The sequence below is a fragment of the Lepidothrix coronata genome, unplaced genomic scaffold (genome assembly GCF_001604755.1).
Source record: "Lepidothrix coronata isolate B3197 unplaced genomic scaffold, Lepidothrix_coronata-1.0 Scaffold274, whole genome shotgun sequence".
NCBI classification, from domain to species: domain Eukaryota; kingdom Metazoa; phylum Chordata; class Aves; order Passeriformes; family Pipridae; genus Lepidothrix; species Lepidothrix coronata.
The window spans coordinates 674052-700726 of record NW_016690454.1 but is presented as its reverse complement, the minus strand read 5'-3'; the positions used below and the strand labels follow the sequence as shown (position 1 = coordinate 700726).

The following is a 26675-nucleotide window of genomic DNA, read 5'->3' as shown; positions in this document are numbered from 1 at the left end:
TCTTTCATTAAAATAGATTTTTCCTGTGAAATATGTGCAGCTGATGCTGCTGCATGGTGAACGTCATTTTGGCATTCATTTGGAAAACGTAAGAGGTGAAATCATGAACTGAGTAGACTTGCTGAGCCCTAGTCTATAAGGAGCTTGTGGTTTCCATGTAAAACCCTTGGCTTTTTCTTGCCCTTTTATCCCAGACACATTATTTCTTCTGCTGTGTGTTTGCTGGTATTTTATTGCTTTAGGGAAATAATTTTGTGCCTAAATTTTATATATAAATATTGTATGATTACTGTATAGAACCATAAAATATTAACAAATATAACAAAAAGGGGAGTAAAATGTTAGATTGTTTATGATGAGTTTATTGCACTGTGATTATAGCTTTGCTGAAATGTAATTCCAGTGGCTCCTGTAGTGTTGCTCTTGAATTAGGCCAACAGAAAATGAGCCCAGTATATTTATTCTCAATGTAAACTTTGTCAAAGATGTGCAATGTAAAATGATTAGAAGGTATTAATATACATTTGTTTCATGTAAAAAAAAATTATGCCTAAATGTTTTTTATGAATTTGTTGTTTCCCATCATTATTTCTTCGCATGGGTAAACTTTCTTAAATTGAATGACTTGGCACTTCTGTAGTGCTTTACAGTTCTGAAATGCTATGTGAATATTAATTATGGCACAGAGCAGCCCGGTGAGGAAGGTAGATGAGTAAGTATTATTATCCCTATTTTACAGATGGGGAAGCTGAGGCACAGAGATTAAGTGACTTTCCCAAGGCCACACAGCAAGTCAGTGGCAGATCCAGGATTAGCGCTCGGGGACTTCCTGGATCCCTCTCCCATGCTTTAAGCAGTAGACCACAGTGTTCACGGGACTCAGCAAGCAACTCATTGCAATAATGGACAGTTCCAAGGACTTGTACCTGGTCAGTGTGTCCACACATTTGTTTGCAGACTGCTGCAATATGACAGTATGATTTGAATACTCTAGTCCTTGCAGATTTGTGTCCTGTGTAAAACTTCTTACCTTCATCATCTTCAAATGGGGTGAAAGGAAGAAGTGGTAGAATTCTGACATAAACGTGGCATGGCAGTGAGAAGCATTTAGTTTTCATGTCTTATTCTGATCCTGCTGAAACTGATGGGCAAAACTGCACTGGATTCATGGTTTTGAGGATGTTAGTATGGAGTCTGGTTGACATGAATTCTATCTTCCGTGACTGTTTTACTGTTAGTCTTGCCTGTACTTTCAGTGTCAAACTCTCATTTGTTGCAGCATTTAAAAATAACAAGTTCGTAGTTTTCCTGACATTCTAATAAGAAGCAAAGCATTACCAACTGAAATTAAGTTTCCAGTCTCTAATCATCAGGAGAAAGTAGAGCGGATCTGCCACTGTTTTTACTGGTATTTCAATAGTGCTTATTTTCCAATGAGGTTAAGACCTAATTGCACTAAACTACAAGTACCTTTCCCTCACCTCTCCGCTCCTCCAAGGGCGCAGTACAGGAATCACAGAAATTACCTCTAGAATAAATGCAGTGTAACTCTTGTACTGGTATATGCAAGGTGGCTTTCATACTGCTCCCTGGGAGGCCAGTGTGTTCAGTGCAAGGCCTGTTTAATTGGACTTTGCTCAGAGTTTGACAAGTGAATTGGCAACAACACGATACTCCCAATTAAGCTGTTTTTCCTTGTAATATTAATGGAATAAACCCACTTCTGAGAATGAGACAAGGCTGAGACTTGCTGTGACATTACAGGAAAAGGAGGCAGGGAAGAGAAAGATTGCCAGAAGCTGAAAATTGAACACATGGGGAAGGAGAAGTCAAAGTGTATGAGCATATTTTGATAAATATTAATGAATTAATTTGTATTTAGTTTTCTTAGATAATCTGTAAAGGCTTTAAGCTGTCCAGCAATTTAGTATTTCCCCCATTGTAAATTTCCCCTAATATTGCTTCCAAATGTTCTTCTAAGCATCAGTAAAATACTGATGCCGATGTCTTCTGCTAGAATAGCACTGCTTCTGATATGGCTGTAATACTTGGCCTTTGACATCCTGCCTAATCGTTTACTCAGGTGCATGGCACTGTGCCAGCATGACAAGCATGCCCAGTTATGTCTAACTGCTTTAAATTTCATTTTACTAAGATGATCAAATGGTTGTTGCAAAGTTGCACTGCTGAGGTACATCTTAATAGGTTATTAACTAATTATAAATTATTAAAAGACAAGACTTTTTCAATAGAAGGCCTTCTCTTATTGTCACGTTTTAGTTACATACTATGGTCTCTGGAAAGCTCCAATAAAGACATCGTAACACTTGGTCTTCCTTTCTTTCTTTAACAGCCCAGATGCTTGGTGCTGACACATTCATAGGATTTTTCTGTGTAAGATAGCTACAGCATGACAGCTGTTTTTAAAAAAGAGAGGAGCTTGAATCAAAAACTCATATCCAGAATGTGCCATATGCAGCTGTAGATGTGAATCGTTTTGCCTGGGGCATCTGCTCTTTAAGGAGAGGTGCTCAGAGAATTTAATTTCTTCTTATTGCATTCTATATATAGATATATATTTATCACAAGCACTGGTATTCAAATCCCCTTGCTTCATGCTTCCATTAAGATACCAATTTTATATATTGAAATTAAGCCATACTAGTTCTAATATCACTTACTAAAACCCCTCCACTAATGACAAATAAATATATATTCATGATATATTAATTGATACTTTTGTATAATTCATCCTTTTTTTCTTAATAATAATTTAATGGAAACCACTCTAAATCATGTTGTGAAATACAGGCTGTATTTAGCAGCTAGATTTTTTCACAAGTGGTGATGTCAAACTCATAGTGAAGCAAATACTTTAGCACAGCATCCAGTGTCTTGTTGCTGAACTCACCAGAAAAATTTCTCTATTTAGGGAAATGTGTTGCTTTTTTTTTTTTTTCATGTCAAAAGTTCAAAATCACCAATTTTTGTAGCTTTTCTAGCCTGAGCACAATACACTAATGAATCACATAAGTGCTATGGGATAAAATTAAACATGAAATAGGTGTTCCTCAGGAAGAAGAGCTTTTCTCTTTTCTGCTATTAGTGCGTGCTACCTACCTTTATAGTAAATTCAGCTTAGTGTTTGTAAAGAAAAGCAAGAGCTTTGCAATTCACCAGTAAGTGAAGCCAGTTGTTTTCATGGTGTTAATTTTATTTCTTACCAAAGTATTATTCTCTAGCTTTGCCAAAGTAAAAGGAGTGTTAGTGCTATAATTCGGGAATTCTGGACGTAGCTCAGAATCCTGGTCTAAAGACAAAAATATATGTGCAACCCCTTTATTCAGGAGTACAAGAATAAAGCTGCCCAGGTCAGACATGTCTTTCTCATCTCTTTCATTGTCCTATTGACTCATGGCTTTTTTAGTTCTCAGTAACCAGTGCTTACTCATCATCTTGCAGGTTTTAACAGAAGTTCTTCACATCAAAGTTAGCTGTAATCATACCTCAGCAAAACTGATGCATAAGAAATAGATTTTAATAACAAAACCAAAATTCTTAAAAACTGTTTAGTTCCTTAGTTGGAAGAGTCAGCAATTAAATATTAAAAGCATCTTTGTTTTATAGGACTGTACAATCTTGCCAATAGTTTTCGAATGAGAAGCAGCTTACCTGTCCTTTTTTCTGTTTTGCAGAGAAATGATGAAGAAGCTGTTGTGGATAGGGGTGGAACTCGCTCTATTTTAAAAACACATTTTGAAAAGGAAGATCTAGAAGGTGAGAGATGATTTTTCTGTGCTTTACACTATGTCTTTCTTCCAAAAGTACTGAAACGTAATTTTAATGTGTACGTTTATTGATTTGAGCAGGAATGCAAAGAGATGAAAGTAATCTCTTAATCAGTCTTGTAGTTTATTTTAAAAAGAGAAATGTTACTTTCTTCTTAAAGTGGTATTCAGTCACAGATTATGGTGGAAGGTGTTTGCTAGTTTTCAGTGATCTGTAATCAAGTCCTGTAAATATGCATGTGTGACATTTTACCTTTAAGTTTCCAAATATGTAAATGCAAGCAGGACTGCTGATTTAGTACTTAAAATGGCTTCTACATTTGCATTACAGTTCTCATGTAGTCACCTAGCCACATCTTCAGCTGAAAAAAATTATTCTGGAGTGTCAGAGATTAGACAGATACTTGATAATATAAACTGCAGAAACCACCTAACTTGACTATATAGAAGAAAGTGAGAAGCTGTGAGAACTGTCTTACGATATTTGCCTAATGATTTAGTTGCATTTCAGTTTGTTTAGTGGATCCCAAACTTACTCTCGTTACTACTGTACTTACACTCTTGTATTGAGTTGTGTGACACCTCTCCTAGTCATAGTCATTGGATGAGACTGAGTTTCTGTTGTGCATGTAATATCCTTTTCCTGAGATCACAACTTGCTGATTTTGTTAGCTTCTTGTAGTGGGACATGGAGGCTCTTGTCTTTGTCACACAGATCCACATGAACTAGCCAAAAACAAATGCTAAAATCTGGGGTATATTTGAACATGCTACATCTGAAAAGTTACCTGCTTCAGGTCTAAAGAGAGGTGTCTCCATCTGTGCAAAAACCTGAGCTTTTTAAATGCCTGCCCTTGATTACTTCATCATTGTCATCATCATCTTTTTTTTTTTTTTTTCTTTTCTCTCCATCTGTATGAATTTTGTGTTCTCTGCTGCATGGTGGCCATATTGATGATTTCATGGAAATACCGTGTTACACAGCAACTCTCTGTTACTGCTTCTTTAAGCAGTGCCTCAAAAAGCAAATGTAGCTACATTTTGAAAGGTTCCTGGCTGTGTCTGTATGAGGTAATCTCTCACAGAAGGGTGGAAAATGTCATGCAGTGTATGACATGTATGCGGTAGGTAGCTCTCTGCTCAGTCTGGGGAAAGTCTGAGCATGTGCAAGGATAGATATCGGGTAAGATGTTTCCAGGGTGGCGTTTGGAATTTTGGTGTCTCCAAAGGTTAAGTGTCTACCAGTGGGTCAGGCTGGCAATGATAGTTTTGCATTTACCAGACAAGCTCTGTTTTTGAATCTCACATTTAATCTTTTGTGGTCTTCAGTCCCTTAATCACATCCTTGAACAAAGTGAAACCATTGTATCTGGTGTCCTTGGAGAAACACCCAATAAAGAGAATGCAGGCTCCCTGTCTTCCTTTCTCCATGAAACTGATGCACAGAGCTTTTTGTGCCTTGAGTCTACCCACAAAAACGTCCTTTTGCTAAGTCATGTTATTGATGATGGTAAGGTGGCATTTTAGAAATAGACAGCTTTCTGGGGAGTGACGTGTTTAAGCTCAGTCACATGAGTAGACTCAAGCATTAAGGCAGTCAGAATTATAATGATGTTCCACATGTGACTACATGGAACTTAATTTAAGAACTGTATTTAATTATTATTTTTCCTTATCATCCTCCTGTGAAATATCAGTGAAAATATTATTTCAAAAATCTGCTTCTAGGATGTTATCCATGGACCTTGGAACATGGTAGTGACACCCCAACAATCTTTCCATCAATTTAAATTGTTTAGAACATTGAAAAATTCTGTAGTTAGCCAGTGAATCTGCTTTTATTAAAAATAAAATCAACACTGCTTCACATGTTCCAGGAAAACAATTTTTCAGTGTGGAATCAATCCTTCATAATGCAGTTAGCTTTTTTAGATAAATTTCATGTCCACTTTAAGTTCAGATTGGTAGGTCTTTAAGTATATAATCACTACATTCAAAAATACCAATTGACATAAAAAGTTTTGAAGAGATTGCAAATTTTAATATCCAGTTGCTGTTAATAGCATGTCCATTTGTTTTCCAGTACATCTAGGCCTTTCTCCATCTGGAAATGGTGACTTACAAATGTCTGCCTTATTCACTGTACATCGTGTTGGGTTCTGATGAAAAACTTACCTTTTCCTAATGACATAACAACTATAAAATATTAAATTAAATAATCAGGTGGCAATTACATAGTTTAGAAAAATCATATAATTAGACTATTAATATGTATTATGTAATTAGCTTTTTGACAGACATTTAATTTAGTTTATGTTTTAAAAATGTAAATAGCTAGTTACTGAATATTCTGGAAAAGACTAGTTTTGCCAGGGTTTAAGTTTCAATAGCAGCATGTAAGCAACATTAAAAAAATTGCAATTTATATGAAGAACTAAAGGTTGTTTGAATCTGAAAATCAGTATTCAATTTCTTCTTATTAAATCTTAAAATTGTAAGTATTTTGCTTTTTTTAAATTTTACACTATCAACATTTAAATGTTAGAAATACTGATTTAAATGTGTACTACTGAAATTTCTTGGCCCAGCAAATATTTGGATTTGCATATTTTGGGCAGCCATTTTTCAAGTATATTGCAAGTACATTTCTTGCTGAAAGCATGAAGATATCATGGTGATTAATGCTGTCTGCAAGAACAGCCACAAGAACAGAATTTTGCCTCAGTTTCCCTTAGATCAATGTTTTCCTTCCCTGAGCAGTATATAAAAATCTGGGGAGATAAGACAGGAACTGCAGAACTTATGAGAACAGAAGAGGTGTGGTGCTCATCTTAGTGCCAGTGATGATCTTTGCAGTAAGTACTGCAAATAGTATCTTTTTACTTAAGCTTTGTAGTGCTTCAGAGGTAAATTGTTTGCAGAGCTTTGGCATTCAAATTTTCAGCATGAATGATTTTTCCACGTAATTAATTTTTCCTGAGTTGCAAGGTCAGGATCAGTCACTAATATTTAATAGGTCATTTGTCTGACTGTTGTGTTAATGGAGGGACAGGAAAGCATTTCTAATAGCAAAACAAGAAGCTTATCTCCCCTGGTTATAATCACGTATTTTGCATGTTATCTTTCAATGTGTATACAGACAAAATTCCTACTGAAATAAATATGCTCTTATTTTTATCAGTAGTGGAATTCCTAAATGAGAATTGGGCACTGATTCTGAATACTAAAGTACTTAATTGCAAAAGGACAGGTTGTACATGTACCTGTACTGTGAGCAGGTAGGCAAGTTTTCATGAACAGGTGTGCATATCAACAGTTGCACTCAGCTTACTCCGTGTTGTTGTCTCTGGCTGTCTGCCATTGCTTCAATGTATGTTCAGTAAAAGCAGTTTTCTGTCAAAATGAATATATGTACTTTTTATCTCATAGATAAATAATATTTGGATTGCTCTATATGTGTCTGGAGAGCTCAGATTCTGTCAGGTCACGTGCTGAGACTTTTGGACTATATAGATATGCAAAGGGGTTGACACTAAATGCATTCTGAGGTCTTTTCCTTATGCCCACCATATTAGCTGAGTAGGAAAATGACTGTTCTATGGCTGTCCTTGATGGAGGTGGTCAACTGCAGATCATGGATTTTTGTGGCAGGATTTCAGAGCTGCTGTGGGCATTACTGTGGCCTGATTTGAGAAGCAGCTTCAACAGTGAGATGGCTAGAGATGGGATTGTTAGATGGAGGTCAAGCATGAATCAGGAGTGAATTCTGTCTCTGTTGGAGAAAATTGCAAAATGGTCATTGATTCGGTCAAGATTTTGCTTAAGCTTGTTATGTTTCATACATTTAATCTGTCTAAGTGGTGTGAGAAAAATTTGTCTCATGGGAAATCAAGTTTGCCGTCTTTCACCTAAATCACTGTATCCAGTAGATGAATCACTGCACATCTGAATATGCATTCTGACACTTCTGACAAAATTCTGATTACATGGATTGCTTACTGAAAGTCAAAAAAACCTGCAAGCTAAATTAGAATATAAACATCACTAGTGCAACACAGAATATGGTACAGAAGCTGAGGCTTTAAAATTAATAAACCAAAAATTATTTTGAAACATAGTAGAGATGTTTTGTATTTAACAACATGTATGAAGATTAATTCTGATAGTAGATGTCCTGATGATCAAAAAAGGTGAAATATTTAATAATTACTTATAAAGAATAATTAAATATTATCAATTAAATTAATAATTAAATTATTATTTAATAATAATTAAATAATGTTTAATTAATAATATTTAATTTCCAAAGCTGTTATAGTAGTAATTGTTTCTTTTTAGATTTGTTCTGGCTTGTGACAATAATTTGAAAATTATTTTCATGAAATTTTGATTAAATACAGTTAGGATTAATATGTAAAAAACTCATTGTTATTGAACTCTAATCTCCATATATTACTTAGTAAAAATCAGAGTGGCTGCAGATTTCTAAGTAGGCTTTTATTCTCAGAGACTGGACATTTTTTGTAGAAATAACATCATAGTAGACCTGTCTGCCACTGACATTATTTACCTGAAAATTAGTAGGACCTAGCAGCTCATAGAAGTGAAAGAACATAAATTTTACTAACCTGCTAGCCTTGATTCACCCATGCCCCCATGCAGAAGTGAGTCAGATATGAGTTCTGCTTGGTCAGACAGGAACATCGACCAAGATCTCCCTTCCCTTTGGCTCCTAGGATATTACAGCCTTTTGCAAATAATTTGTAACTGTGTCAGTAAAGATCCTCTGCTCCAAGATTCCTTGCCTCTGCTTCCCTTGGGTGCCCTCTTCATCCTGATGTTCACTCTGACCTAGCTCATGCTCCTTGCAGCATTAGGCTTGGAGTGGTATAATATAAGCTGTGGAAGTAGAGTTGCAGAGAGATTCAGCTTGGTCTGTGTTTGTACTGTTGGCTTTACAAGTACAGAATTCTTTCATTTTGTTGCCTACCAGGTATTAAATACTCAAGCTTGTGCAATTTGTGATTTCTAGGACACATCTTTCTGTAGTGCCTCTCATCTAGTTTTGTTTCCTTTTTTCCTATGTAGTTCAATATTCCTTGACATCTCACTTTTCTCCTGAGCTGTTCTTGCACTCTTGTCTTGGCAGTCACCTTGGTCCCTTTGTGTGGGTCTCTTGTCCCTTCCTAGGAGGTTCTGTGTTTGTGGGAAGGTGGTTCACCTTGAAGGTTATGTTCACAAAATGTATTTGAAAGTTCACATGAAGAGTAATGAAATAATGAAAGCAAACAGGTATCACGGTGTTGGTTGGACACCACAGTCTTTTGTTGATCATAAGTTGTGCTTGTGAAGTTTGACTTTGCTCTGAGCTTCACAGACAGGAAGTGTTTTCCATATTTTTAGGGACTAATATTTCCAAATATTTCACCTTGTGAAGTCCTGAGAGATGAAACTGACATAAACCAATTTGCCATTATTGGTGAAAGCTGCAAAATTGCAGCATCGGAGGACAGAAACATTCCATTTAACATATAGTTGTACTAGTACCGAGTTTGCTTTTTTTTTTTTTTTTTTTTGCTTGTTGCTAATTTAGAAATATAGGTCAAATTTTTCCCTTCAATAACCACAGCTTCACTTTCCACCAGTGGAAAGAGCTTGTGTGTCTGAGCAGATCCTTTTACATTCTGTGTCTGCTGACTTTTTTTCTTTTGTCTGGCAAGGTCTGAGACCTTATAGGACCATTCGCACACCACCTCTGTACTCCTCTGGGGAAATGTAGGAAAATTGGTAGTGAACATAAGTGCTATTATAAAGACTTTTTAGCCCAGCCACAACCTGGAAAAGTCTTCTTGTTAAGAGGCAATATTTGCTGGGAGAGAAGTGATTGATTGTGGCTCTTTAAAAGATCCTTAACTTAAATGATTTCAGTGAAATGCTCTTATCCTCCATGTTCAATACGTTCTTAATGCTGTCTTGGGCCAGGGATATTGTTTTATTTTTTTTCTATATAATTTCTGTTGTAATCTACCCTAGAACAAAATTGTGAAAGTTTTCTTGTCAGTTCCTCCAAATTTTAGCGTGGCAAAAAGGTGAAAAATGTCTATTGGGCAAACCATAACTGCAAACAGCAATGTAAACTGTTGATTTAGGAAGGATTGCTTTTGTCCTTTCTGCTTTCTCTTCAGTTCTGCCTCCCTGCTGCACTACAATAATGAATCATGAGTCATGTACTCTCTACTCCTACACAATTCACCATAATCACTTTTTCTCCTATAAGGAAGAAGGCAATTTTTTTAACTCTACATGGACTGCTGGTTTTCTGTCTCTACCTCACTGTTCATTTTTGAGAGGATGGAAAATTGCATTTGGGTCAGCTCTAGCTGGTAATACATAAAAGAGGCTTCAAGGCACTGAGTCATTTTTTATACAGTAGCAACCAACTTGACTGGTTCACTAAGGAGCTCCTAAAGGACCCACTTGAGTCCCACATGCCTGGTCTAACATGGAGGCCAGAAAGAATTTCCATGCTGAAAGAGGTTTACTCCTCTCCGTGGTTTATGTTATGTTTAATTTATGTTACTATTTTAAAAATCAGAATTAATTTAGATACTTGAGCTGTAGGATTTATCTGGTCTTCCTGAGCTTTTTCAGCTAACCTTACACTAGCATCAGTAGTGTTTTGTCATAGAAAGGCTATGACTGTTCTTGCAAAAACACGCTCCAAACTAAAATGTTGATTTATTCCAGATGTGTTGCTTGGAAAGCTAAACACAAACACATGCATAAATATTTTCAGCATTAGAATTTAGGAGCAAATTATTTTTAAAAACAGAACCTCTGAGAAAAGACAGTAATACACAAAGATTATTTACAATCTGAAAGCTTATTAAAGAAATGCAATGCACTGAATTGATCTGCTCTGCAACGTTGCCATTATACAACAGTATACATGTACTGTTAAATTGTATAAAGATTGTTTTTTAAAAAAGGCCATTCTGAATCAAATTGCACATAGCTGGGTAACAGAATATAAATTTAGTTCAAATCTATGCATTATTATTGTAGCATAAGAAGCTTGTGGTTTACCTTCAAAGCATTAAAACACTCCTTGAGTTTAAGTATTTTAAGGATTAAAGAAACAATGACCCTTGTTATAAAGTATTCTTTTTAATGTTTACAGGATTGCATTAAATCCAAATTATATTATAAAATATTTAAAACGGATCCTGTTAATTATAATTAATTTTGAGACAGATGAAAGTACATATAACCGTATGTAAAAATCAGGATTTCCCCAAAACTTTTGAAGAGAAAATGTATTGTGCTGTAAATATCTTCAGTTTGTGGAGGTATGAATTCATTGCCCTAGAAAAGACAGATTTGAAATATACATTATTAATATGAATATGTCTTGCAGAGACATTTCTCAGAATAAAATCTAAGTAGAAGGGTTGTTTGGGGTTGCTGTGTTCCAAAGAAGAAATTACTCCTTACACCTAAATTTATTTTAAGAACCCAATAGCAAAAACCATCTAAAAAGGCAAGCTCTGAATAGCAAGCATTTTCTGCATATCCCTTGAAAATGACAGAGGTAGCATCTAGAAATGGTTTTTAGAACTTGACATTCTGAGTCTTTATAAACAGCTTATCCTAGCCATCTATCTTATGCATTAAATAAATGGAAAGAAAAAAGAAATCTAGTGGGATCTCTAAAGCTCTGAAAACACATACCCCATTATAACTGATGGTGCCTGATGACTTGACTTAGGTACTTCTGGAAATCCCGTTACAATTATTTGAGTGGATGTGAGATTTCAAGGAAAAATGGAGATGGATAGAAAGTATTTGTAAATGTTTCTCTTAATTTAGTGGAATTAAGATATTTTTAATGGAATGCTAGGAGTACAGATATTTTTGCCCCAGTGCCTCACATTCTTCCAAACACAATTTTAACACAGTAAATACACTCCTTTTGTAGGAAGAACACCCTGTTATGCTCACCTCTTAATTCATGTCTAAATTCTGTGTGAGAATGGTTGTTAGATTGTACCTGATGTCAATAGTATGTACCCTGATGTAATTTACAGTTGTTACTATTTGCCATACTTTAGTGTCTTCGTAGCCTTGCCAAAAGAATGAGAAATTATGATCTAATTGAGCTGGGCACTGTGGAAACGTATGGCAGAGCAGAATTATTTTACAATATTTAAGCAATATTCAGTAATTTTTAGTTGGCATCCTAATGAAGTAAATAATAAAACACACATAAAAGTTCTTAAAGATAAATGAAATAAGTGCCCTTATACAATTAGTTATAAACTATAAGGCTATCCTGGATAGTGGATATCCTGTTGGATATTGACTCCACCCAATTATAGATGCTCTTTTTTTTGGAAAATTTAGTCAGTTTTACTGAGATCTGCCCTGCTCTGATTAGGAGACTGCAGGGCAGCCTTATGATTGGCATTCTGGTCTTCGGAAATTTACAGAGCTTGCTGGAAACTCTTATTTAAAAATGGCATGGACACCTTGTACAAGAAAAGTGTACATTACATTCTGGGCTCTAGTTCATGATATCTATCATCAAAAGGTTACTCGAAGTAAGGTAAAGAAATCATTGGATTTCTTTTATATTTCCTCTTTCCCCCCCTCCCATCATTAATTGTCATTTTGTCAGCTATTTAGAATTCATTACTGTTTCTTTTGTTCCCAGCAGGTCTTTTTTTGGTCCACAGTTGTGCAAAAACTGTGGAGCAAAAAAACTGTTCATAAACCAGAACTTCTCATCTCTCAGATTTTTTGCTTTTTGCTCTATCCCTGTTTTCTAGGAAACTATTGCTTTTCCCCTGACAGTTTCTTTTCCTCTTATTTGACTGAACCTTGTTACAAGGACTGAGATTCCTCCCTGCATTTATTGAAACTATGCCTTGGTAGGACTGTTGGTCTCAGAAGGTTCACACAGAGAGAGTGAAATCCATTTTGATTTTTCCTGATTATCTATTTCAATTTCCAGGTTCCTGTTTTCTTTTCAGTGTGCACTGATTGTGAAAATAGTTGTGACATTCAGACAAGCACACACAAATGTTCTGGCACTGTTTCCCAGTTTACTGAATAAAAAACAATCTGGACTCAAGTCCTGGTTTCAGCCCTGGAAATTAATTGAAATGTGAGTCTCAATGTGCATTTCCTGATGCAGGTACAATCTGATCATTGAAGTGGCACAAAACCAGGATAAGCATGCCCGCTTCTATCACAAAGCAGCAGGAATTTATTAAGTTACTAAATTAAAAAAGCAATCTATTTGTACTTCTGGAAGTTACCGAAGTCTTAGGAAGAGTAATCTCATGCTTTTAAAAATGTTTTTTTGTTTTTTTTCTCCTGAAGAAATGGGACAAGGAAGTGTTAAGTACTACATTACTGCTGTCCTTCTGTATCTTTTTAATGAATTCTTTTTACTTAATGCATTTTTCCTTGTTTCATGCCCCACTGATTGCAATGCATTTGAAATACACCAAAGGCAGCAGTTCTCTTTAAGTAATTTCTTGGGTTAAATGTAATAAGCAAGAAGAAAGAGGTATTTAATAAATAAATAAATACATAATTTTCAACTTGTGGCCATTGCTTTAGAAAAATCTCCCGACTCTACAAGAATAGTCTGTCAAAAATTGATGCCTCTACTTTCTAGTCTTCTCTACATGGATCAAAGTTGAGAAAGTAATTAGTGTGGTGTCCAGAGTCTTTTCTCCAGATTTTTTAGCTCTGCCTCTGTGTAGAGTTTCTGTCAGCCTTGAATTTCTTTGATGTTTTGTGACACGCGCTGCCTTGCTGTGTTTTCTGTCCCCACTTGAGTCTCCATAGGATTAAAGATCATGTGCTACCTTAGCTTAATGTTCTTGAGCCTTTTCAGATGATTGACATTGCTGAATGATTACAGCAAAGCAGCAATTATCCATGAGCTGTGTTATGTTCATTTCAAGGAGAACATAAATGTTGTTTGAGATGAGTAATCTGGACTGTGTCTTTCTGCTGAGTAAACATAGGAGACCTGCCTGTAGTGAGTCACGATTCGTTTCCCATTTATTCCATTTTGTGGTTCTTTCTGCAGATTTGTGCTGTGCTCTCCCCCTTCTAAATGCTTTACTGCGCTCTGATCCTGTTAGCCCACATAGCTAAGAGGGCTAAATCTTTTGGGCTTGATAGCAACATAAAATTTCTCAGGCTTGAAGGCAGCAGGCATGCAATGTGTACCTTCTTATATATTAAAAAAAAAATAAATAGAAGAAATAAAAGCACCCTAAGCTACCGGCAATGTATTTATGATGTGAGCACATAAAATTAAATAGGTGCAGTCTAGCTGCATATATAAGTGCAGTTGAGCTTACATAGTGTTTTACTGGGTTTTTTTAGTCTCTCTCTCTCTTTTTTTTTTTTCATTTTCTCTTCAGTGAATTTCCCACAAGAATTCTGTCAAGGTTTTGGCTCATAAATAGAAATGAGTTTGGTAAAGTTCTTGTACACACAAAGCAAACAGCAACTTTACCAAATGTTCAATCCAAAGAGATCCATGTGTCTCTTCGTGTTACTGTTCTGGAAGACATTTTACAGAACACCTGTCTGGCTTTAATGAAAGTTCACACACAGAGATGCAAATTTGAAGGAAAAATATATAAATCTGGCACTGCATCATAAGAGCTTTGGTACTGAGATTTTGTTCTGTGTTAGAGGGTTGTATATCTGTGATGCTCAATCATCAGTATTGTAATCAATATTGTTCTGACTATTAATATTAGAATAATCCATATGATATAATTACAGAATTATAATAATTATTATACCATTAATGCTATTACAGTTAGTAATATTGTTATGTTGCCATGGCCCTTTTTAAAAGGTACCTTTCTTTTACTTACAGGCCATCGAACATTGTTCATTGGAGTTCATGTGCCACTGGGTGGAAGAAAAAGTCACCGGCGCCATCGGCACCGTGGACATAAACACAGAAAGAGAGACAGAGAGCGAGATTCAGGATTAGAAGATGGGAGAGAATCTCCTTCTTTTGGTAAGACAAATTTTATTTTTGGATAGGTCTTTTAATAATAAACATCAGTATGATTATGCATATGTCCTGTCCAGTTGGATGTGATTAGGTTTTGGGGAATCCACCAGAGCCTCTCAGTCTCTGCAGACGATTCATTCCTTTGAGCAAATCCACTGAAGGGCAGCAGCTGGTGGCTGTCAATACATGAGAAATCTCAGTAATCTCTAGCACTAAAGGAGCACTATAGGAGACTGTCTGTAAGTGACCGTGGAAAGGTGGATGGCCACCGCCACTGAAAGGGGTAAGCACTTCATGGCACCAGCTGCCCTCAGTGAAGGCCCTGGAGTATTTGCCCCTAAAACATAACATAGAGGAGTTGTGGTTCTTTACAATTAGTTTTGTAATAATGTTAATGTTACTGAGCCTGCAGCATGTTATCAGATTCAAACTGTGATCTAGATTGTGTTTGCCTTTTTCCTTACATGACACTGTAAATGTGCCATTGTGAGATGTGTCTTCTAACTGAGGACTTGAGAGGAAACAGGAAAAATACCCTTCAATAAACGAACCTAATATTAAACTCTTAAAATTCTCAAAATTTTAAATTAAAAAACATTACAGAGAACAGAAAAAGGTAGCCCTAAATAAATGAGTCAAGCTTTGTCTCGAAACACATGAGAATATTATTTGCTGTTCAAAAATAAAAAGTGTATGCTGTAGTAAGTGTTGAAAATATAATGGAAGCATGTATAAAAACAGTTTGCTAGCGTGTTTTTAAATCATTAGGGAAATGTGCCAATGTAATTCCAGGTTACAGACTAGTAATTAAAAGAGTTTCTTTAAACCAGAAATTTGTATTACATATGTAGAAAGCTTTCGAGCAAGTATAAGTGCTGATGGTTGAAGCATGAAATACTCAAATCTTGCACAATGGTTTATTATCTTGAGAATAAAAGTCAAGACTTTTTCAAACTTAGCAGATATGAGTTATGTTTTGAAGACTAAATAGTGAAGAAAAAAACTGGCTGTGGGGGTCCTGTCTGGAATGGATTTCAAATGTACAAAGACCCAATACTACTTTGAAACCAGTTTCTTGGAAAACAACAAAGTTCATAAATTATTAAAATAGTTTTCAAAAAGAATATGCATATATACATATAAAGTCAGATTAAAAAGAAACAATTGAAAGTTACATTAGCCAAGAAGTGAGATATCTTGAACTATGAAGCAGTGTCTTCTGTTGAGTCATCTGGTTTTATTTAAGTGCCAGTATGTGACACATTCTGGCTGAGAATTTAGCTCTGTTCTTTCAACTTCTGGAGACCTAGGCTTGTGTCCTTCTTAATGTCAAAAGTAAAAAAGAAAAAAATAAAAAAGAAATTAACTGTCTGAATCTGTCCTTAATAGTCTTTGGGAGTTGTGCATACAATACAATGCAGTGTTCAGCACTATTCTGTGTTAAGTGTATATCAGCCTATGTTCAAAGGATCTCTGACGTGGAGCATCAGTAATATGAAAAAAGATAGTTTTGAAGCGCATTTGTAACTTCATGTTCGGTGCACTTGTCCTGAGGTGAACTTCATGAAAACAACTACAGGTCTGCAGTTTTATAAGTCACATTTTCACTTGTAAAGGTATTATAATTACCAGTTAAGGGATGTGTGTAAGTTATGTCACCTGACAGATAAGTTATAGTCTAGAAACATGCAAGTCTTTTCTGGATTCAGAATGCTGAAGATACTCTTCAAAGTGCTTGGTTGATAACAATTGAAAGAATCCAAAGACAGAACTACAGGTCTGGAATTATCCAAAATTTTTACCCTGAATCAATATCTAAATAGTAAAATTTGAGGGGTTTTCCCCTAGTCTATCTGACTCCTGGAACTTTGGCCAGTGAACCAGACTTTGACCGAGCCTTGGCGTCTGTCCATCCAGGCAGAAATGTGACATTATATAGACAAGAGTGAAAGGGATTTGCTTCATGAAGGCAAATCCTAAAATTCTGCAGTGATGGTGGAGTTATATACAGATCTGGCAGACAAAATAATACAGAGATTAATCTTAGTGTATATTCACATCCTTGCTTTTGCAATGATTTTTCCTTATAGGAGTTTCAGGCAGGTTGTTGTGCTGCCTGGGGAGAAGCTTTGCCTTTAGAGAGAATATAAACATAGTTTTTTTTATCCTTTATTTGCATAGAGAGAAAAACAGATACTTCCCACACTAAATCTGAATCCACTAAACCTCAGTAATGCTTCTTAGCTCTTCTTCCCCATGACCACAAGGTTATAACAGTAACCAGAGGCTGAAGAAAGTTGGAAGAAACACAAGTGCACTTCCTTCTCTTGAAGCATAACTCAATATGAGGGGCTGTATTACCTGAGAGAGTAGATCCAAACTAGTCCCTTAATTTATGAAGCATTTGGATTTAATTGAGCACCTAGAATTGCTTAGCTCCATCTCTCTATAGACACCTTTTAATGCATCTCTGCTGAATAGGAGAAGGCTGTATGCTGGGGAACTGGAAGGGAGGAGGGGAAAGAAAAAAAACGTTTTGATGAGCAGGTGCAAGAAGAAAGATAGAGAAAATAAGCACTGTGAGACCAACTGATAGAAAGCAGTGCTTTGAAGTAAGTCAGAAAAATACACAAGGATTTTTATGATACAAGAGAATAAATTAGCAGTGTTTTGAAGCATTGAAGTATGAAAGGAGTATAATAAAAGCGAAAGATGCAACAACTGAATAACAGAGATTCTGGAACAAGTAAAGACCTGAAATATTCAGACATGAAGTGCTCCAGACTGCTCCATTAACCAAGCATGGGATAAAGCATTACTTTTTGTCACAATTTTTAACTGTGCAATTTATAACTTAATCTGTTTAGTACCATCAGGTGCAGATCTTGCTCTGCTCTCACTGCTTCAGGGAGCTGTACAGTGCACGACGTGCTTTGGGGCTGTGCAGGCCCCATGCAGAGTGGACAGGTGCCACAGGGTTCATATCTAGGAAAAAACAATTTCTTAAACTGTTTTCTTTGTATCAACATGTCTAGAAAACACCTGTAGTCAATGTAATGCCAATAGCTGTAAGCTTTCTCATAATTCCTTTGAATCCTGGCTGGGAAATCCGTAGCAGCTACTTTTCGAGGGAAGGTTTCTGAAGAATAGATTTTTTTACAACATTCTGACATCAGCTTATAAGCTTTTTTTTTAATCTCCTACTATTACTTTTCAAAAATAACCCAAATGTTCTCAGTGTGCAAATTCAGAGATAACTCCAGAGTAGACAAATAATATGTAGAATATGTAGTTAGTGAAATAAAAAAAGAGTCCTTTCATTTGGAGGCACAGATCAATTACTCACGTATGGGTTTTGTTTTCCCTACACCTGATTCTCACTGTCTATCTGTTGTCTCTTAGTGACATAAGGTTCTGAAAGGTGTTTCTGTTTTGCCATAATGAGGTGCCTGTGAATTGCACAATTTACAGATTAAATGGCTTGCTTGTGTAGAGGCTTTTTTTGGGTAGTAAAAATTGTAAGCTAAGTGATTTCAAGGTCTGGATTTTTACCATCTTGCTTCTTAATTTTTTTGAAGGAGACATTCAGTGAAATTATCTACTCTAGTTAGAAATGCAGTAGTGCTATTTGCTTTATTGGAGAGGTTCACTGTTCCCAGCTGAAATGCTGCTGTTGTAATTAAGGCCCCAGTTTCATGCCAGCTTTAAGCTCCCCTCATCCACACCTTTTCTTGTGGGGCAAGTATTGTGGCTGCTCTGTGGATTAAATTAGGGAATTGATGCAAATTAAAACTAATTTGTCAAAAAAAGCTGCTTATGCTTGGAGCATCTTGATGCTGCTTGCTGGGAGAATGATGGGTGCTGGCGCCTGCGAGCTGCAGGGGCACAAGTTCCATCAGCTCTGTGGGTTGTGGTGGCACTGAAACCTGGTGCAGATTTCCAACTTTGGCTGATAGAGTTGTGCTTACTTGGTATGCATGTGGATTTTAGTGGCAGTATCCGGTGGCTTTTTTGATGTCTGTTGTTTGCCTGTAACCAGCAAAACAGCTCTTATGTACCCATGAGTTAAAGATATTTATGTTGCTGTTTTAAAAATGTGGTTTTGTTGAGGGTTAAAGTGAATGTAACTGTGAGGACTGGAGTTTGATTGCAGTCTCATGTATCTTGTAGAACTGGACACTATTAGGACTTATGGAAGGTTTGGTTTGTTCTTTTAAGAAATCTGGCTTTAGTAATCCCTAATTTTAAAGAGGCTTAAATTTGTAATTCATGATATTGGATGTGGAGAGACCACAAGAGCAGCCCTGGAGGTGAGCCTGACAGAGGACTGCATGCGTGGTTCAGGAAAGACTCGCTGAAGGTAATGCAAGCAAAAAAATGGATTGCGAAGGGGAACTTCTCTTGATTAGTAGAAGGGCTTGAAGAAAGTATAATGAAAGAACTCAGCTGTCTATATTTGGTACCTAATCTCAAATGTTGATGGGTTATTAGTGGGGTACATTTAATTATTTGTAAAGAGTATGGCTGTTAAGAGAATTCACCTACTCTTAACTATAGGCTTTGTATGCTAAGGGATGAACTTGGAAATTTAAATCTCGCATAGCTGTGGAACAGATTGCTGCAAATCTGGATTAAAATAATTTACCATAACTGCAGTTTTAAGAGTCTAGCAAAAAGAAGAGAATCGAAGCTTGGGAATTGTCCATATTGTCAGATCCAAAAGATGTAATTATTTGTCATAGTCCTGTATTGATGGAAACAATTCCTGTAAAGGAAATGCAGGGATGGCTTCCTGAAGCAAGATAAAGTGCCGGAAGAGCAAGCAAGGGAATACTTTCTCCCAGCCTAACACATGATTTCTAAGGTCTGTGAAGAGATTTTCAGAAGTATCCTGTTTGCTATTTTATGTGGACTTCAGTAATGCAAACTTTGTTTTAATTTTTACCATATTTTCTAATAAAAAAAAAGAATTTGTGGTCCCTACCTTTACTGATTGCTGAGCTAAGTGTCCAATCTGCAGAGGAAGGAGGTGGGGGGAGAGCCCCCATCTACCACTTCTGTGATGACCGCAAGCAGGAGGAATGTGTTTGAATGATCCTTTCTTTTCTCTGATCCTGTGACTTTTCCACACCATTTCCCCTTGGCCTGTAAGAGATTGTTATGGATGTCAGTGTTACACCTGTTAGCTCCCTGTCTGCAGTCTGTCCTATTCAGTGAGTAATTAAAAAAAAAAAGTTTGTATATTTAATATTACTTTAATGTGAATATACAAGAACATGAGGCATGGATTAAATCTTGTATATGATGTTCCCTATCTTACATGAACTTCTACAATGAAAGTTTTATTTTAACATTTAGCATGTTTTCTAATGTTGAAAAAGTAATCTTTCACTCCTATATCTACTAACCCCAGTAAGAAGTACTCGCCTGCTAATACTGCCCTTAAACAGAGGTTGAAAAGGCTTGGAAGTACCGAAACCTGTTCTGAAAAGTGAGCTAAGAGGGTTACGGGAAATACATTTTTGTACCCTTTCTAAGTTTATCAAGAGCAGAAGACAGAATTTAGATACATTTTATATGTACTCAGCGCTGTATTTCTGCATGTGATATCACCTGGGTGAATTGTGTGCATTTCTGGCTGATGGCAGGGCAGTTTATCCCAAAAGAAATCCTGGCACTCTCTGAGGAGGAGATGTGTATTATTCTGACTGATGTAGTAGAGCAGAATGTTCGCTGGGCTGAATTTATGTGGAGGGACTGTGAGTGGTCCTCCTTTGTGACCCCAGCCAAGTTCTTTATTTTACCGTGTTCCCTTATGCAAGAGGGAGCAGTCCTGAAACAGAATTGTCGTTGCACTTGGGGGTGTTTTAAATGGGGGAAATGCCAGTTATGATTCTTTCCTACATGTGTTTTGCAAGGTGGGATGGTGATGTTGACCATTGTTTGCTACTACCTGCACTCAGTGCTATTCCAGGGAGCAGCTCTTTGTATTGTCTTCTGGGAATTGGATTATTAGCAGTTCTGGCTTTCAGATCTGATGTTTTGACATGTCTGTAACCACATCTTGTGTTTGTTTTAGGGTTGTTGATGACTTTACAAAGAGTTATAGTAGGGATCAGTTATGTCAGGTTTCTGCTGGGTCACTCCCTTTCTGCAGCACTGAGTCCCACTCTGAGTTTGTGCTTTCAACAGTAACTTGTCCACCAAGTCATAATTTTTACCCTTTTAATAGTGCACTGGAGTTAGCCATATTTTTAAACCTGGTGTACTCAGGATTTCCATACATATAATGAATTTGAGGTATCAGAGGTAGTTTGGAAGTCTCTGTGAGGGCTGCACAGATGATGTAAGCACAAGCCCAGAGAAACCCATGTATAACATGGACTCTGGCTGGAGGCTCCCCTGGGTTGGTGAAGCCACAGCAAACAGAAAGGTGCTTCAGCTTTTCCTGACTGACATGGCTTATTAGCCAAGCAGCAGTGGTTGTTTATAGTACTCCTGCTCCTGTTGTGTACCAGACTTTCTGCCCAGTCCCAGCTTGTCCTGGAGGATTTCCTGAACTGGTAATGAACTTGTTACTTGGGAGATTCATCAGCTGCTTATCGTGGAACTTTAAATTCATTCTGCTTCTGATAAATCTGATATAAAACAACTGCAGTGATAAAAATACTAATGTAACAAATTAGTCCCACTGATCTAATTTTTTAAAGATTAATATAGATTGCTTTCATTACTTTTTAGGAATAGCAATAATAATATGAAGGTTTTTTTTTTATGCTGGCTGTACTAATTGAAGTAGGAATAGACAAAAATAATATTCAAGCCAATTTCTGTTTTCCTAGACTGCAGAATACATTGAGTGTCCTAGTTTGCAAATATTATGCCTCTAGACTGAGGATTAAGTTATCACAGTTTGACAGCAATTGAAGTATACTTTCATACTATTTTTGAATCACATATTACTAATTTTCTATATAACATATTAATGACATATTTGGTATTTATTACTCTTATGAATAGGAGCCAAATCCATCTGGCATTGCTCACATGAGTAGTCCTGTTAACTCAGTTTTATGAGTAGAATGAACAGATTTGTTATTTTTGTTATTATTTTCATATTGTTTAATTCTCTTAGGGTTTTGTCCTTGAAATAAAATTATTGTACTATAAAGCAAGTGATAACTTTGTTTTTGGCTTCCAGCTTGGTGTCTCAGAATGAAGCTGTGACTTGCAGGTTTCGAACACTGATAGAAATTACAGGAGTAAAGAAATGTAGTCAGATAGCTAGTGGCCTTCTTTACTGGTTTGTTAATAAGTAAGAAGATAATTTAGTGCGTATTGTGTCATTTCTATAGATGTGGTGTTTAGGGCCATGGTTTAGTGGTGAATTTGACAAAGCTTGTTTAGTGGTTGGACTCGATGATTTTAGATATCTTTTCAACCTAAAAGATTCTGTGATTCACTGTTATCTGTCAGGTAGCTTGTTACACAGAAAACCCAGTAAGAGCAAATTGCTGCAGTAAGGTTGTTCCTTGTTACTACTCACCTGACTTCAAGAGGTTTCTGATCCTCTGCTTTCTTTCCCATGCTGAAAACGTGTATTTGCATGAGTATCGTAACTGTCATGAAACTTCAGCTCTGCTGTGCAACACTGCTCATTTATTACTTAACAAGAACAGTTGCTGTAAATCAGTTCTAGTGCTGATTTTATCAAGAGGATGTTCCTGGCAATGCTTATTCTCAGATTATCACTGCAGTCCAGCTCTCTACCAAAGTAGCTTGTTTTTCATGTTCTGTTACTAGTCATATGCACTTGTCCTTTGTAAGTTCACATATAATTGAATTTTGTCCTTCTGGAAAATAGTACTGAAAAGTTGCACACTTCTTGACTAGAATGTACTTTCTAGTCTCAGATTAAAAAAAAAAAGATAGAATGGTTTTAAAGGAAAAAGAGAACTGAACACTGAGAGAGAAGAGAAAGCAAAGAAGGGGTCAAGTGGAGGAGTTTGTTGCTGTTCTTTAATGATTCACCAAAAGTAATTTCTGTCTCCTTAGCTGTCCCCCTGCAGTTCCATTCTCTAGAGCTTAGTAGTGCCCGAGCCCATGTCTCTCTTCTTCCGCTTCCTTTTTTCTTCTTGATTTTAGTTTCCTTGCTTTGTGAAGGAGTAAATAGGCTTGACTGTATTATATTGTTACACTGTGTTTAAGCAAATAGACCTCAGGTGAAAACTGTCATGTATTATTTGTGTTTCATTGCTATAGCTAGTTTAGTACTACAACCAAAAAAGATGTCTTTAATGCTGAATTTAATTTTCTGTGTCAGTGGCCTGTTTAATTTGTTTTGATCAATGCTGTATTTGCTCTTTAATTAGCATACATTGGGTGCTATCATCTTATTTTTTCCAAAATTCGAAGAGCTTGAGGATCCTATGCAGTGATACTCTTCACTGTTAGATGGAATACTCTAGGTTGTCTTACAAATATGGTTATAGAACAGAACTTCATTTAGACAATGTTCAAGGAATTGCTGAGCTGTTCTGCTGGATGATCAGTTTTTCAGTTCACTGGCAGCCTGGCCCCTGTCACTCTCACAAAGGACTTTTGGTTCCTTTCAGAAATCTAAAATACATTAACAGAAAAACCACCTATATATTTCTAGAGAGACTGGGTTTCATCAGAGTTCATTCATTTGATATTTGCATTTAAATAAGCAAATAGGATTTTTGGTTTTTAAGACAACATGTGATCTATGAACATTGAATGTTTAAGATGCTGTGTGAGCTTTGGAAATTTTTTGAGTGATATGAAAAAAGAATAGTATGTCTCCAAAATCTATTTAGTGCACTGTGCTGAAAGCTTATGAAGAAGAATAACCAGCAATAGTATTGTAAGGGAAAACAGAGACAGGAAGGATAAAATGCGGAAGTTGGGACAGATTAATTACTTGTTCCTCTCAAGCAACCTAACCACGTAGAAACAGTTAACAAAGAGGCATGGGATGGCAGATAAAGTCATGTATTCCTTTTTATGTTTGCAGTTGTATACTTGCATTAGACAGATTTTGTTTGTCTTTTTTTCTCCTACCAGGTGCAGTAAAGATTTCACATTTAGTATACTAGCTTTGTGAGCTGAGGTAGATCTGTAGATTTAGACCTGTGAAGTTGCAAAGTAGTTTTTTAACACTGGAGTAGAAGGCTTTTATCAGTTATATCTATGCTGCTCTCTGTGCTGCCTTTTTTTTTTTTCTGGGAGATACCATTTCAGCTTCCAATAGACCCTACTTCTGTACATCACATTCTGTCATTGGATGAGATTTTGAAAAAGCAGAGTAGACAATTACAGTAAATGAAGAGGTCTCAATCTGAACGTATTCATGTATAAATGAATGTTCTAACAGCATAAGTATAATATTTTTTGGCAAAAGAATCTGGATAATCTCATGAAATGTTAAGTATTCGTTTGCTCAGGGCAAAAAAATTGGTGTTTTAGACTTGATATTTTTATTTTTCTCCAGATACCCCATCACAAAGGGTGCAGTTTATTCTTGGGACAGAAGATGATGATGAGGAACACATTCCTCATGATCTCTTCACTGAACTTGATGAAATTTGTTGGCGTGAAGGAGAGGATGCAGAGTGGAGGGAGACAGCAAGGTGAGTGTTTTCATGACTTCTTACGAATTATTTTAAAGTATTGGTTGCTGGTGTATTGAAGAATGATTTCAAAGCTGTAGCAAGCTCAGGAACAGATTTTGGATATAAAGCTTAATAAAACCATAATTTTAATCCTTAGACTGCTAGTATTACAACAGCATTTGTCGTTTCCCAGAGCCAAATGTTTTCATCTGGATTTATGAAATATAGGTCAGAGTGAATATCAAGGGAAAAAATTAAACATACCATTTATGGGAGTTAAAAATCATTGGTTTTATTCATATTTTAGCTTACCATTTTAATAAATTTTAAAACTTCACATTTTGTTTGAATCATCAAGAAACTGATAAAGCTAGCATCATAAAAAGATTAAAGCAAGGAATGAGATTAGTTTTGGAGCAATAGAACTTTACATATTCTAACTATCAGTGAACAGTTTATTTTGAGAATGAGTATTCGATGTTGGATTATTTTATTTCTGGAAAATTAGTGTGAAAGGCTGTTTAAATTGCGTTTCTGATTAAAAAATAATACTGAAACAGAACTTTTTTTATTGAGTGTTTTTTCATTGAGCACTGAAATGGGAGATGATTTGCTTAGTTTCATTAAGAGTTTACATTTCTCAGCAATTCTTGGTTAATTTTTCTTCTTAGAACCTTAATTCTTTCTCTCCCTGCTAGTTGATAGTGCTCTTGAATGGTGCCCAGAAGTCTGTGGACCACATCTGTGGTGTCAGTAGGATAAAAATTGCAGAATTTTTGGAAGGATTTTGTGGGGAACCATATATGTGGGCTGTCTGACATGAATATGGCGGTTAGTTTTCTATTTAATTTTACTGCAAATTCCTGCTTTCCCAGAGGGCCAATGAATTTTCTATGACTTTCTGTCTTCTATGACTTCTGTCTTTTCTATGACTTCCCTTATCTGTCTGTATGAGGCATAGACAGCTGCTAAATATAGATCTTTATGTGTGGAAAATTCTCATATGGGGACTGTGCTGCAAAAGGAATGTAGTAGTCTTCCTTAATAGTCTATTATTACTCAGAGAGAGAAAATCTAATCAAGGTGATCATCTGCAGTGTTCTCATGCTGATTAGGAATACATAGAACATACCCCCCTAGGAGGGATATCAGCTTCTATTGTGATTAAAAATTAAAAACCACCGTCTTACACTATTTTTAAGCAGGGAAACAGCAACTTCTTTAGTTCAGCTGAAAAAAACCCAACCCTTTGCAAATCATCAAAGAATTGTGTTGCTGAAAAATTAGAACAATTTTTATTTAAAAGTGGTTCTGATCAAGATAGAATTAGAAAGGAATAGGTGAAATATATTTCTGTTTAGGTTGATCTGTCTATATGTACTTCCCAATTGTCATTTAGGAAATAAAGAATCAAGAATATTTAATAGAAGCAAGATGAAATATTTAAAAAGGACAGGAAAAAAACAACCAAGAAGACTATACGTTTGGACCTCAGAAAATACGAGAGTGAAGCATAGTAGCTAATAGTAAAAATTTCTTTAGCTTTAGAAGTAAGATGGAAACAAAGAAAGAGTGAGTCTGCCATGCAGAAAGAACTGGTCAAGATAAATGATCTTTTTCAGTTTGGATCCAAACATTTCAGACTGCATTTTTGATGGGGTGGCTGGCTGTTAGAAAAGGAGGAGATGGCAGGGAAATAACCAAATTCAAAATGAAGACAAGAATCAAAGCGCTTTATCTGTGCAAATAAGAGGGTGCAATAATTTCCATCTTAGAAAGCTGAAAGAACATGTATTTTAAGGGTAGGGTAATTCCTGTCATTCTGTGAGTCTGCCAGGTGTATTGTTGTACTATAGCAAACACATCAATGCTATTCAAGAAAGGATAAAAATGATCGGGACAAACAGAGACCTTATAGTCTAATTTCAGAGCCATACAAACAATACTTGAAGGAAAGAAAAATTGTAGACTTGAAACTAAGTGGAAAATTGGATAAAATGCAATATTGTGGTATATCATGTCAGACTAAGTTAATAATGCTCTCTAATTATCTAATTGATTTTTGGTTTTCTGACAAAAAAATGGATCTAATTTTTTTTTTTCTAAGTGAAGCATTTGATATGATACAGCAGTGGAAATTTATTACTTAAACTGCATTCTAGTGTAAAAATTCTATTAGCAGGTCAGGAACTGAAG

The 26675-nt window shown here is 36.1% G+C and overlaps 1 protein-coding gene across 10 annotated transcripts in view; it reads left to right on the top strand.

The window, feature by feature from the left end:
• The window catches only part of SLC4A10 (solute carrier family 4 member 10), a 153157-nt gene that overhangs the window by 52540 nt on the left and 73942 nt on the right, over positions 1 to 26675 (top strand). For 8 of the 10 annotated variants that reach the window (XR_001878295.1, XR_001878294.1, XM_017836284.1 and 5 more), the window contains exons 2-4: positions 3696 to 3777; positions 14701 to 14847; positions 24359 to 24497. Coding sequence is in view for 8 of the 10 variants with exons in the window: in XM_017836284.1 (XP_017691773.1) it covers positions 3696 to 3777; positions 14701 to 14847; positions 24359 to 24497 (368 nt within the window). In the remaining 2 variants the exon portion in view is untranslated. Of the gene's footprint in view, positions 1 to 739; positions 930 to 3695; positions 3778 to 14700; positions 14848 to 24358; positions 24498 to 26675 lie in introns of all 10 variants that reach the window. The other 2 variants (XM_017836287.1, XM_017836285.1) reach the window with 1 other exon arrangement.